Below are 13,867 nucleotides of genomic sequence, written 5' to 3'. Positions count from 1 at the left end.
GGAAGCTTTGAACAGGTCAGTAGCCTTCAGAGTAATATGAGAATGCAATTGCTGAATTTACATAGATAGAAATGTAGTAAGACGTCCATGTATAGAATAAACAACACTTTACATAATACCATAGAAGCAGTGTTCTGCTAAGGTAACAATGTGCACATTTCATCGTTCATTGTCATTTCCAGCCAATACAGATACTATGCCTATGTGGATTTTGTCTGGTGGTAATGGGGTTACCTTGGCAAACATGTCAGAGTGGTCATACCTCCCTGTGTTGTGTCTTGTATACAACAGGAGTTCCCTGATCCTAGTGCAGAAGACAATACAAGTAAAAGTTGTGTCTAGAAAATGTTTTATGCAGAGTTCCAGGTCTCTCTCCAATCAGAGACATCAGTATCAAGCCTGTCAGTCTGGACTTCACAGCATCTTGCAAGTCTCCATGAACAAAATTGCATTTTGTTCTAAAGAAAGGACAAAGCTTTTTGCTAATGCACTTCACAACCAAAATGAGTCTACTAATTGTATCTGCTTGGCTGGGGAATTAGCCTCCTAATTTGTCAAGCCGTGTATACAACTCTTCAGATTTCACATAACATACATTACCTGTCGTTGTTGATGAAGCCGTCTGTGTTATCTGGGCAGTAACTCTGAGCACTATCGGAGGCCTCATGATGGCGTATCCTTTTCATAGGAGTCGAGGGAGACTCTGGCAACAATGGAGGAGGTGTCGTAAGGGTACTTATGTCACATGACACACGTTTATTCTGAGGTCTTGCCTGACAAGCTGTGAAAATAGCAAGGGATCAGTTAATGAAATTATTTTTTGAGGTGGTTAAACGATTCCAATCATATTGCTGGGCATGATTTGATACCCACCTTTGCTCTTTTTGGTAGGTCCCGGCATGACCAAGGGATCAATCATGCCTCAATTATAAGCATAGCTCGAGAAAATAATGGAATCTGGTTTGGAAGCTAATTCTATGCGTTACATACACTACTGTTCAAAAGTTTGGGGTCACTTAGAAATGTCCTTCTTTTTGAAAGAAAGGAAAAAACAAATTCCATTAAAATAACATCAAATTGATCAGAAATACAGTGTAGGCATTGTTAATGTTGTAAATAACTATTGTAGCTGGAAACGGCAGATTTTTTTATGGAACATCTACATAGGCGTACATAGGCCCATTATCAGCAACCATCACTCCTGTGTTCCAATGGCACGATGTGTTAGCTAATCCAAGTTTATCATTTTAAAAGGCTAATTGATCATTAGAAAACCCTTTTGCAATTATGTTAGCCTCACCAGGATTTTGACTTGACTGCAGTTCGGCGCCTTTACCAACTTCAGTGGGCAAATGCTCACCTTCGATGACCACTGGCATGCTGGAGAAGTGTGATCTTCATGGATGAATCCTGCTTTCAACTGTACCGGGCAGATGGCAGACGTATGGCGTTGTGTGGGCGAGCAGTTTGCTGATGTCAACGTTGTGAACAGAGTGCCCCGTAGTGGCGGTGGGGTTATGATATTGGTAGGCATAAGCTTCGGACAACTAAAACAATTGCATTTTATCGATGGCAATTTGAATACACAGAGATACCGTGACGAGATCCTGAGGCCCAGTATCGTGCCATTCATCTGCTGCCATCACCTCATGATTTAGCATGATAAATCACGGCCCCATGTCGCAAGGATCTGTCTACAATTCCTGCAAGCTGAAAATGTCTCAGTTCTTTCATGGCCTGCATACTCACCAGACATGTCACCCATTGAGCATTTTTGGGATGCTCTGGATCGACCTGTACGACAGCGTGTTCCAGTTCCCGCCAGTATCCAGCAACTTCTCACAGCCATTGAAGAGGAGTGGGACAACATTCCACAGGCCACAATCAACAGACTGATTAACTCTATGCGAAGGAGATGTGTCGCGCTGCATGAGGCAAATGGTGGTCACACCAGATACTGACTGGTTTTCGGATCCACGCCCCTACTTTTATTTTATAAGGTACAGTATCTTTCACCAACAGATGCATATCTGTATTTCCAGTGAAATCCACAGATTAGGGCCTAATGAATTTATTTCAATTAACTGATTTTCTTATATGAACTGGAACTCAGTAAGATTTTGAAATTGTTGCATGTCGCGTTTATATTTTTGTTCGGTGTAATTATAATCTCAAAATGGTATGTACCCTATATCAGTCAACAGAATCCAAGCAGTCTTATCAGTCTACTCTTGGCCTACTTGAAGTAGGCTACACATTGAGAGCGTGCGTAATTGTGCATGCTGAATGGCTTTCAATATCTGGGAAAAGATTCACATCAGGCAGCACTGTCGTAGAATGCGGTGATGATGCTTGTGGAACCTTACATTGGCAAGGAGAGAAATGTCACCATGGACAATTTCTTCACTTCACTGTCATTGGTGAACAAGTTGCTTGCAAAGAAAACAAGCCACAAAGTGAGACGGGAGCTCCCACCCTCTGCTCAAAATAAGGCACCTGCACAGCCGTTGTATTCCACAACAGTGCTGAAGAATGACAAGACAACAGGAACACAATAGAGAGAAAACCGGAAACTATTACACACTACAACCAAAAAAAGGTATGTCACAGTGTGTCAAGCAAGTGAAAGTTACGAAGATTTATGTCAACAAGGGATAACAGCTAAATTAAATCCAACTAATGTCATTGCGTGAAGATGCACACAATGTACGCATGAGCTGACAATAGTTGATTATTTTTGACTGCTGTCATAGCTACACTTACAGTGCATTTGGAAAGTATTCAGACCCCTTTTTTGAGAAATGTTTGTAAATGTATTAAAAATAAACAGAAATACCTTATTTACATATATATTCAGACCCGTTGCTATGAGAGTCCAAATCATCCTTGAAATGTTTCTACAACTTGATTGATTGGACATGATTTGGAAAGGTACCCACCTGTCTATATAAGGTCCCACAGTTGACAGTGCATGACAGAGCAAAAACCAAGCCATGAGGTCGAAGGAATTGTCCGTAGAGCTCAGAGACAGGATTGTGTTGAGGCACAGATCTGGGGTACTAAAACATTTCTGCAGCATTGAAGGTCCCCAAGAACACAGTGGCCTCATCATCTTAAATGGAAGAAGTTTGGAACCACCTAGAGCTGGCCGCACGGCCAAACTGAGTAATCAGGGGAGATGGACCTTGGTCAGGGAGGTGACCAAGAACTTGATGGTCACTCTGACAGAGCTCCAGAGTTCCTCTGTGAAGATGGGAGAACCTTCCAGAAGGACAACCATCTCTACAGCACTCCACCAATCAGGTCTTTATGGTAGAGTGGCCAGACGGAAGCCACAGTAAAAGGCACATGACAGCCCGCTTGGAGTTTGCCAAAAGGCACCTAAAGGACTCTCAGACCATGAGAAACAAGATCTTCTGGTCTGAGGAAACCAAGATTAAACTATTTGGCCTGAATGCCAAGTCACGTCTGGCGGAAACCTGGCACCATTCCTACGGTGAAGTATGGTGGTGGCAGCATGCTATGGGGTTTGTTTTTCAGCGGCAGGGACTGGGAGGATAGTCAGGATTGAGGGAAAGATGAACGGAGCAAAGTACAGAGAGATCCTTGATGAAAACCTGCTCCAGATCGCTCAGGACCTCAGACTGGGGCAAAGGTTCACCTTCCAACAGGAAACGACCCTAAGCACACAGCCAAGACAACGCAGGCGTGGCTTCAGGACAAGTCTCTGAATGTGCTTGAGGGGCCCAGCCAGAGCCCGGACTTGATGCCGATCGAACATCTCTAGAAAAACCTGAAAATAGCTGTGCAGCGACGCTCCCCATCCAACCTGACAGAGCTTGAGAGGATCTGCAGAGAAGAATGGGAGAAACTCCCTAAATTTAATTGTGCCAAGCTTGTAGCATCATAACCAAGAAGACTCGAGGTTGATGCCAAAGGTGTTTCAACAAAGTACTGAGTAAAGGGTCTGAATATTTATGTAAATGTGATATTTCAGTTTAAACATTTTTTATATATATATTTGCAAACATATCTAAAAACCTATTTTTACATTTTCATTATGGGGTATTGTGTGGAACTTTGTATCCATTCACTGATTGTTATAATATACAGCAAATTTCAACTGAGTTCCGTAGACTGGTCCTCCCTGGCTGTATGACCCTGCTGGGACACCTGTCACCATCTGATCCTGCTAAGACATGATGAGCATAGTGTTGTGTACTGACTGTGCACCATGACAGTGTAGAGCTGTTTATACCGTGTCATTGTGAAAAGATAGGGAAATAGCTAGGGAAATTGACAGATCAATAACGTTACATTGCTATACTGACTAATAAAACCTCACATTGATTTTCTGACGTTTTTTGACAGCCCAGTCTTCAATTGTTTGGCTTCTGGTTTCATCGTTTGATTCAGGTCTAGTGTGATTGAGACAAAAATAATAGCTAAAGTTAGCTAATGGTACATAAAAAAAAAAAAAGTCTCCAAAACTTTTCCATACACACAACAGCTGTTAGATACTGCTGCCTAACAGAGCTGAACTGCCTGTAATAGCTACCGTAATAGCTAGCTAGCTAGTTCATTCCCTTCAGACAGAACTTCAGTTGAGAGGGAATGAAACATTAGCTAACGGTACATGTCAGTTACAATAAATAATAAATACTTTTTAACATTTTGTCAAACAGCAGTTACAGTATCTCACAAAAGTGAGTACACCCCTCACATTTTTGTAAATATTTGAGTATATATTTTCATGTGACAACACTGAAGAAATGACACTTTGCTACAATGTAAAGTAGTGAGTGTACAGCTTGTATAACAGTGTAAATTTGCTGTCCCCTCAAAATAACTCAACACACAGCCATTAATGTCTAAACCGCTGGCAACAAAAGTGAGTATACGCCTAAGAGAAAATGTCCAAATTGGGCCCAATTAGCCATTTTCCCTCCCCGGTGTCATGTGACTTGTTAGTGTTACAAGGTCTCAGGTGTGAATGGGGAGCAGGTGTGTTAAATTTGGTGTCATCGCTCTCACACTCCTCATACTGACTGGTCACTGGAAGTTCAACATGGCACCTCATGGCAAAGGACTCTCTGAGGATCTGAAAAAAATAATTGTTGCTCTACATAAAGATGGCCTGGGCTATAAGAAGATTGCCAAGACCCTGAAACTGAGCTGCAGCACGGTGGCCAAGACCATACAGCGGTTTAACAGGACAGGTTCCGCTCAGAACAGGCCTCGCCATGGTCGACCAAAGAAGTTGAGTGCACGTGCTCAGCGTCGTATCCAGAGGTTGTCTTTGGGAAATAGACGTATGAGTGCTGCCAGCATTGCTGCAGAGGTTGAAGGGGTGGGGGGTCAGCCTGTCAGTGCTCAGACCATACGCCGCACACTGCATCAAATTGGTCTGCATGGCTGTCGTCCCAGAAGGAAGCCTCTTCTAAAGATGATGCACAAGAAAGCCCGCAAACAGTTTGCTGAAGACAAGCAGTCTAAGGACATGGATTACTGGAACCATGTCCTATGGTCTGATGAGACCAAGATAAACGTATTTGGTTCAGATGGTGTCAAGCGTGTGTGGTGGCAACCAGGTGAGGAGTACAAAGACAAGTGTGTCTTGCCTACAGTCAAGCATGGTGGTGGGAGTGTCATGGTCTGGGGCTGCATGAGTGCTGCCGGCACTGGGGAGCTACAGTTCATTGAGGGAACCATGAATGCCAACATGTACTGTGACATACTGAAACAGAGCATGATCCCCTCCCTTCGGAGACTGGGCCGCAGGGCAGTATTCCAACATGATAACGACCCCAAACACACCTCCAAGACGACCACTGCCTTGCTAAAGAAGCTGAGGGTAAAGGTGATGGACTGGCCAAGCATGTCTCCAGACCTAAACCCTATTGAGCATCTGTGGGGCATCCTCAAAAGGTGGAGGAGTGCAAAGTCTCTAACATCCACCAGCTCCGTGATGTCGTCATGGAGGAGTGGAAGAGGACTCCAGTGGCAACCTGTGAAACTCTGGTGAACTCCATGCCCAAGAGGGTTAAGGCAGTGCTGGAAAATGATGGTGGCCACACAAAATATCGACACTTTGGGCCCAATTTGGATATTTTCACTTAGGGGTGTACTCACTTTTGTTGCCAGCGGTTTAGACATTAATGGCTGTGTGTTGTGTTATGTTGAGGGGACAGCAAATTTACACTGTTATACAAGCTGTACACCCACTACTTTACATTGTAGCAAAGTGTCATTTCTTCAGTGTTGTCACATGAAAAGATATACTCAAATATTTACAAAAATGTGAGGGGTATACTCACTTTTGCGAGATACTGTACCTTGCCGTACATCAATCAAATAAAGAGTAGCCAGTTTCTGCTCTGTTTGCTTTTACAACTTGGAGAAAAGGCGTTATATCCAGAGACAGCAGCTGCAGACAGCAGCACCGTGCTGGTCTTATAAGCCAGCCTTTCAGAAGCTTTGCACGCCAAACAGCCTACCCAACTACTGTGAGGTGCTTTTTGTATCACTGTGCAATGATAAAGCAATTTTAGAATGTGGGGGGATCATGTCGTCATCGTCGTCGTCGTCCCCCCCGTCCCCAGTGAAAGTTGCCCACCTCGGTTTTTGGATGAACTCAGAAAATAAGGTCTGTAGTTAACGTAGGCTTAGGAGATCTTATACGTTTTGTTCTATGAGATCATCTTCATCAGTAAACCTAACATTTTCAAGCATTTATGTAATCTAAAAAAGCACATAAAGGCTTCATAACGGTCATGTTAACTGACGGATATTATTTCATAGAACAAAACCTATAAGATCTCCTAAGCGTGTGTTAACCTCAGACCTTATTTTCAGTGTTTACCCAAAAACCTATTCTTTCCCCATTCGTTTTCGCCATAGGAATGGCTGAACGAACAGAGGTAACTAATTTCCGGGTTTTAGGACTACAAGCTGGTGAGATCTATAATCCTCTCTTATGGCCCTCTCAATATCTTTTTGATCTTATGCAGCATTCATATGCATGTATGTATGGATGCAGTCGCGATAGCAGACCCTTACTACACTGTAAGATCGCTTTCCGCTCTTCCGTACTCCGCCAAAAACATAGAATCAAACAGTACATACTATCTTTCCCATGCTAAAATATTTGTGAAGGTACACTATGTTTTTTTTGTGGCAATAGATAACAGTGGATAGAATGGACTCCGTGCCCAGTTTAATCAATTGATTTGTAGGCCCCGATTCCGTGATGTTCTTTAAATGAATTGATCAAGCTTTCTCTCTCTCTCTCTCTCTCTCTCTCTCTCTCTCTCTCTACCCCTCTCTCTCTCTCTACCCCTCTCTCTCTCTCTCTCTCTCTCTACCCCTCTCTCTCTCTCTACCCCTCTCTCTCTACCCCTCTCTCTCTCTCTCTACCCCTCTCTCTCTCTCTCTCTCTCTCTACCCCTCTCTCTCTCTCTCTCTACCCCTCTCTCTCTCTCTCTCTCTCTCTCTCTCTCTACCCTCTCTCTCTCTCTCTACCCCTCCCCCTCTCTCTCTCTCTCTCTCTACCCCTCTCTCTCTCTCTCTCTCTCTACCCCTCTCTCTCTCTCTACCCCTCTCTCTCTCTACCTCTCTGCCTCTCTCTCTCTCTCTCTCTCACTCTCTGCCTCTCTCTCTCTCACTCTCTCACTTTCTGCCTCTCTCTCTCTCACTCTCTGCCTCTCTGCCTCTCTGCCTCTCTCTCTCTCTCTCTCTCTGCAGGTCAAGCACGGGGTCTTGTTTTACCAGCAACATAAAGAAAAGCTCCATTGACAGCAGGAGTGTGAGGCCAGGTGACACAGGCGTCTTGCACCCATTATTTTAGAGGGTGCACGAAGTACGTGAGGATGGGGTGGGGCCTCCGGAAGTCTGACACTTCAACTGTATCTAGCTGGCTAGCTAAAGCCAACTTCATAAAATTGCTAGGTGGCTAGTATTACAAAGAAACAACAAAACCTTTTTGTTTTATTTATTCATCAAGAAGGAATCAATAGCTTGATCAAATTAATTTATAAACATACCTCCTGTTAGTCCTGCCCATCATCAGCAGCGAAAATCAAACATTGTGTGTGTCATTCAAAACTCTTTCTCCTCCTCCACTACCATAGCATATCTTTTGCTCTGTGGTGCACCTTGGAGTGAACCGCTTGCTAGGGAGAATGGGGGGTACTCTTTGCGTGGTCCAGTCAGTGTGCCCCCTCCACAAAGTACAGATGACAGATCTTTTTATAAATAACTATGATAAAACGTGAGCTTGAAAATGAAGTTTAGTAATTAATTTAAAGGATAATTCCGCCACTTTTCAACCTCAAATTCATTATTTCCAGCTCCATACCAGTGTCTAGATATGTGAAAATGGTCTGTTTCTATGATCTCTGGTTAAAAAGATAAGAATAAAGGGCTTAAAAAATGCTTCTCTGTGACTCACAGGGTAGGATTAAAAAGTAGGAAAACAAGTTTCTATCCAGAGGGAGGACATTTTATTGCTCCCCAAGCCACCGCAAATCTTATAGTGTTTGAAAAATCACTGTTTTGATTTTTGATTTTTTACTTTTGATGATGTCATCGGGTAGAACTTTTTAACTTTATATATCTATTTTTTGAAATGCACCATTTTCACATACTATGTGATGTAAATCAAATCAAATTGTATTCGTCACATGCGGCGAATACAACAGGTGTAGACCTTACAGTGAAATGCTTACTTACAAGCCCTTAAGTATTTGACCCCTCTGCAAAACATGACTTAGTACTTGGTGGCAAAACCCTTGTTGACAATCACAGAGGTCAGACGTTTCTTGTAGTTGGCCACCAGGTTTGCACACATCTCAGGAGGGATTTTGTCCCACTCCTCTTTGCAGATCTTCTCCAAGTCATTAAGGTTTCGAGGCTGACGTTTGGCAACTCGAACCTTCAGCTCCCTCCACAGATTTTCTATGAGATTAAGGTCTGGAGACTGGCTAGGCCACTCCAGGACCTTAATGTGCTTCTTCTTGAGCCACTCCTTTGTTGCCTTGGCCGTGTGTTTTGGGTCATTGTCATGCTGGAATACCCATCCACGACCCATTTTCAATGCCCTGGCTGAGGGAAGGAGGTTCTCACCCAAGATTTGACGGTGCATGGCCCCGTCCATCGTCCCTTTGATGCGGTGAAGTTGTCCTGTCCCCTTAGCAGAAAAACACCCCCAAAGCATAATGTTTCCACCTCCATGTTTGATGGTGGAGATGGTGTTCTTGGGGTCATAGGCAGCATTCCTCCTCCAAACACGGCAAGTTGAGTTGACGTCAAAGAGCTCCATTTTGGTCTCATCTGACCACAACACTTTCACCAGTCTGAATCATTCAGATGTTCATTGGCAAACTTCAGACGGGCATGTATGTGTATTCTTGAGGAGGGGGACCTTGCGGGCGCTGCAGGATTTCAGTCCTTCACGGCGTAGTGTGTTACCAATTGTTTTCTTGGTGACTATGGTCCCAGCTGCCTTGAGATCATTGACAAGATCCTCCCGTGTAGTTCTGGGCTGATTCCTCACCGTTCTCATGATCATTGCAACTCCACGAGGTGAGATCTTGCATGGAGCCCCAGGCCGAGGGATATTGACAGTTCTTTTGTGTTTCTTCCATTTGCGAATAATCGCACCAAATGTTGTCACCTTCTCACCAAGCTGCTTGGCGATGGTCTTGTAGCCCATTCCAGCCTTGTGTAGGTCTACAATCTTGTCCCTGACATCCTTGGAGAGCTCTTTGGTCTTGGCCATGGTGGAGAGTTTGGAATCTGATTGATTGATTGCTTCTGTGGACAGGTTTCTTTTATACGGGTAGCAAGCTGCGGTTAGGAGCACTCCCTTTAAGAGTGTGCTCCTAATCTCAGCTCGTTACCTGTATAAAAGACACCTTGGAGCCAGAAATCTTTCTGATTGAGAGGGGGTCAAATACTTATTTCCCTCATTAAAATGCAAATCAATTTATAACATTTCTGACATGTGTTTTTCTGGGTATTTTTGTTGTTATTCTGTCTCTCACTGTTCAAATACACCTACCATTAAAATGATAGACTGATCCTTTCTTTGTTAGTGGGCAAACGGACAAAATCAGCAGGGGATCAAATACTTTTTTCCACCACTGTACATGTAGGTAGAGTTAAAGTGACTATGCATAGATTATAAACAGAGAGTAGCAGCAGCGTAAAAGAGGGATTTGGGTAGCCCTTTGATTAGCTGTTCAGGAGTCTTATGGCTTGGAGGTAGAAGCTGTTAAGAAGCCTTTTGGACCTTGACTTGACTGGTATTGTGCTGGAGATAATGAAGTTGAAAAGTGGTGGAATTGCCCTTTAACATCTGAAAAATGTGAGGGGGCACGTGCCCTATGGGCATGACTCTTCTGCCAACTGAGATTGAGTCAGACCTGCCCTATGGTCAAGGTAAGCCTTTTGCTCATTTTCAAGAATTGAAACTTTCTTTAAGACCCCTGGCAACAAAGTGGAAAGCAAATCAAAAAACAAAAATGAAACGAAAGTTAAAAACACTTGTTTTAATCAGATAATAACAGAGAGGAGCTTCCTACAGCAATTCCATTACCCTCTCCGTTCACAGTGTTTCGTGTATAAAAATACTCATTATATAAATATATGGGGGGATATGAAATTAGATTGTGCCTGGTGACGACCATGCAGAAACTGAGCACCTGTCCGCCCATATCCCTTCCCCTCTGAAGTAACCTGCATGCTGGAGTTTTATTTCCAGTGCTGTAGACCTCTGTGGATGTTTTTCTTGGTCTTCTCCCTTCAATGAGTGCTCTGGGAGCATTGCGGCGAAGAGCAGGGAACAGGCAGCAGCTCTGTAATTTTGCGTTCCTCCTGCTTTTGGAACTAAAGATGCTCTCTTTTCAGTTTTTTGTAGATTTATTTTTCCTTAATGATATTTCCAGCCTTGCCTAAGGACACATTATCTAAGATGGAGGATCAAACACAATACGAAATGTGAGAAATCTCACTCTGCATTATGTTTAACTAGCATACTGTCTGCTTGCAAACACATGCACACATTTGCACATTCAACCAATTGTGAACAAAAAAAGTGAAATTTAGATGTTCCCCTAGTTACTTATACATGGAATATGAGTTGTACATAGTTTATCTATACGAAATATACAATGCAAAATAATTTGACTTGCACTTTATGTTAAGAATATTCTCCGAACTGTTTTAGATTTAGCCTTTTATACCCTCTTACTCGCACACACAACACACACAAAACTCTCCTTCAGCAAGTCATTCCGCCCTCGACGGTGGTATTTCATTCATCAGGGGACATGTGTGGCGGGCCCATAACTCAGGAAGTGTGGCTTATGTTCGGGGAAGCCTACTCGCTATAGATACTATACCCCCTAAGCTTACAGACCGAATTCCTCCATCCCATAACACTACCTTTGCCTCTGTGTGGAGGCATGGTATACGTCCCAAATTGCACCTTTTTCACTAGTGCACCATTTTTTTACCAGAGCCCTATGGGGGCTATATAGTGCCCTGGTCAAAAGTAATACACTACATAGGGAATAGGGTGCTATTTGGGATGCAACCATGATGAAGTGATAGCCCGGAGGAAGAATGCCTGCCCCACGGTAAAACGATCGCCTGGCTGCCACTGCTACTGAGCTCTCTGTGGACTCGAGCAGTTGGCCAGAGGACAACAGCTGAGGAACCTATCGGCCTAGAGGGCCAGGGCTCTGATGTCTTTGTGCCATGTTAACCCAGCGGATTTACAGGACACAGTGTGATGTCATGGGATATGCCCTGTCAGCTTCTCTCTCTCTCTCTCTCTCTCTCTCTCTCTCTCTCTCTCTCTCTCTCTCTCTCTCTCTCTCTCTCTCTCTCTCTCTTTCTGGTGAGTATATACGCAAGGCGGATTGACCATTTTTTAAAAATGTTTATTTAACTAGGCTAGTCAGTTAAGAACAAATTCTTATTTACAATGACGGCCTACCCCTGCCAAACCTGGACGACGCTGGGCCAATTGTGCGCCGCCCTATTACCAGAGGACAAAGGAAGAAAGTGAACTCAGATGTGATCTTTCTGCACATGTGGCGAACCATTTGCTTCTGAACAGCCTTTCTATCTGTGCAATCGCTGTGGTACTGCATTGCCTATGTGCTGTCATTCATGGTTTGATTTCATTCATGCTGCTATGTACCAGGAATCTAACCAATTGAACTCAACCAGCTACAGTTAGCATTAGCTCCATCATTTTCTTCAGGGACTAAAGGATATTTAATCCAGATCAAAATGATTGTGTTGATAGTGTTAAACATTATGGAAATGTAACTGTCCCCTCGTCTCAGACAAGGTCATATCACTGCAGCAGCCAACGCCAACCTTCTGTATTAAACAAAGTCCCTTTGACCCCAGGGAGCACTGAGTCTGAAGCCACCAGCCAACCTGTTAACCCATTGATGACTAGACCCATATTTCCTCAACCTTTGTGAGTTGGGAGTACAATGTCACTTAATATTTACATTTGAATTGCTTTTTTCTCTCTGCCATAGGTGAATATGTGATTATGGTGAAAGATGTAACCAACCCACCATTTCAAGGCCAGACCTTACCCCCAGCATTTGCCCTGCTGCGCTTGTTTCCTGCCAAGACCAAAAGTAAAAACAGCCAGACGGACAAAACCCAGAGTAAGTGACGTCCTTCTCAACACGTCAGAGACTTTCATAGAAGACTTTAGAAGAGAAGCATGACACGACCTTCAGCACTCAGAATCTCACAAACTCTTCAATGGGACATAAACATGTTTGTTCTAGCATCAACTGTCACATCAACTTTGGCATTTATTACTTCTTAGTGTTTATACATGGTCATGTTTTCAGTATGGAAGAATCCAGACATGGTTTTAGTGACAGTTGTGATGGAAGGGGTTTATACTTTACTGGAAATGCCCTAAATTATTCTAATAAGGTTCTATATGATTGGAAGCAGCCTCATTTAACCTCAAATAAAAATTAGTGAAATAAAAATGACTGGTGAATGACAATTACTCAACGACCAGCATGGCCTCAAAGAATAGACATAACATAGTAAATGTAAATCTCTGACCCGCCAATTAGTATGATATGTTACATTTGGTATGACAGAAGGTTACTTAAGCCAAAAGGGTCAGTCCGGAAAATGAGTGCCTTTTGATATTTTAAAGGTCGACTTTGGGCACGAAAAACTGACCAACTCCACCCCTTTCTCAATATTCAAACAGAAATAGGGTGTGCCTTTGGTGGTTTGTCTGTGTCATTCTGGTCTTGCGCGCCACAACCGACGTAGCTAGTTCGTTAGCTAAGCTAGCCAGTAACTCCCCCAGTATGTGTTGACGTCATTTCACAGGATTCGTTTTTGGACTGAAGCTGTAGAGATTGGTACGAAAGGGCACTTCTGTAGCCAAATATCTTATTCATATTTTTTGTTTGTTTTTAAGCATTAACCTCTCTGGGCTAGGCGGGACGAATTCGTCCCACCTACTCAACAGCCAGTTGAATCCTGTGGCGCGTTATTCAAATACCTTAGAAATGCTATTACTTCAATTTCTCAAACATATAAACAAGACTCTCGTTAATCTAACCACACTGTCCAATTTCAAAAAGGCTTTACAACGAAAGCAAAACATTAGATTATGTCAGCAGAGTACCCAGCCAGAAATAATCAGACACCCATTTTTCAAGCTAGCATATAATGTCACATAAACCCAGAAGACAGCTAAATGCAGCACTAACCTTTGATGATCTTCATCAGATGACAACCCTAGGACATTATGCTATACAATACATGCATGTTTTGTTCAATCAAGTTCATATTTATATCA

At 43.2% G+C, this 13,867-nt stretch overlaps 1 protein-coding gene across 4 annotated transcripts in view; it reads left to right on the top strand.

Annotated features, from left to right (window-relative positions):
- LOC106567360 (MORN repeat-containing protein 1) overlaps positions 1–13,577 on the top strand; it is a 96,951-nt gene extending 83,374 nt beyond the window's left edge. Inside the window, exons 13-14 of one of the 4 annotated variants that reach the window (XM_014136512.2) lie at positions 7,744–7,814; positions 12,561–13,575. In XM_014136512.2, the coding sequence (XP_013991987.1) occupies positions 7,744–7,814; positions 12,561–12,703 (214 nt within the window). In that variant the 3' untranslated portion in view covers positions 12,704–13,575. Of the gene's footprint in view, positions 1–7,743; positions 7,815–12,560 lie in introns of all 4 variants that reach the window. The other 3 variants (XM_014136510.2, XM_014136511.2, XM_014136514.2) reach the window with 3 other exon arrangements.
- Positions 13,578–13,867: the final 290 nt, after the last annotated feature.

Source organism: Salmo salar, chromosome ssa13, assembly GCF_905237065.1.
Source record: "Salmo salar chromosome ssa13, Ssal_v3.1, whole genome shotgun sequence".
Taxonomy (NCBI): Eukaryota; Metazoa; Chordata; class Actinopteri; order Salmoniformes; family Salmonidae; genus Salmo; species Salmo salar.
The sequence above is the reverse complement of the archived record's forward strand: the minus strand, read 5'-3'. Positions and strand labels throughout refer to the sequence as shown.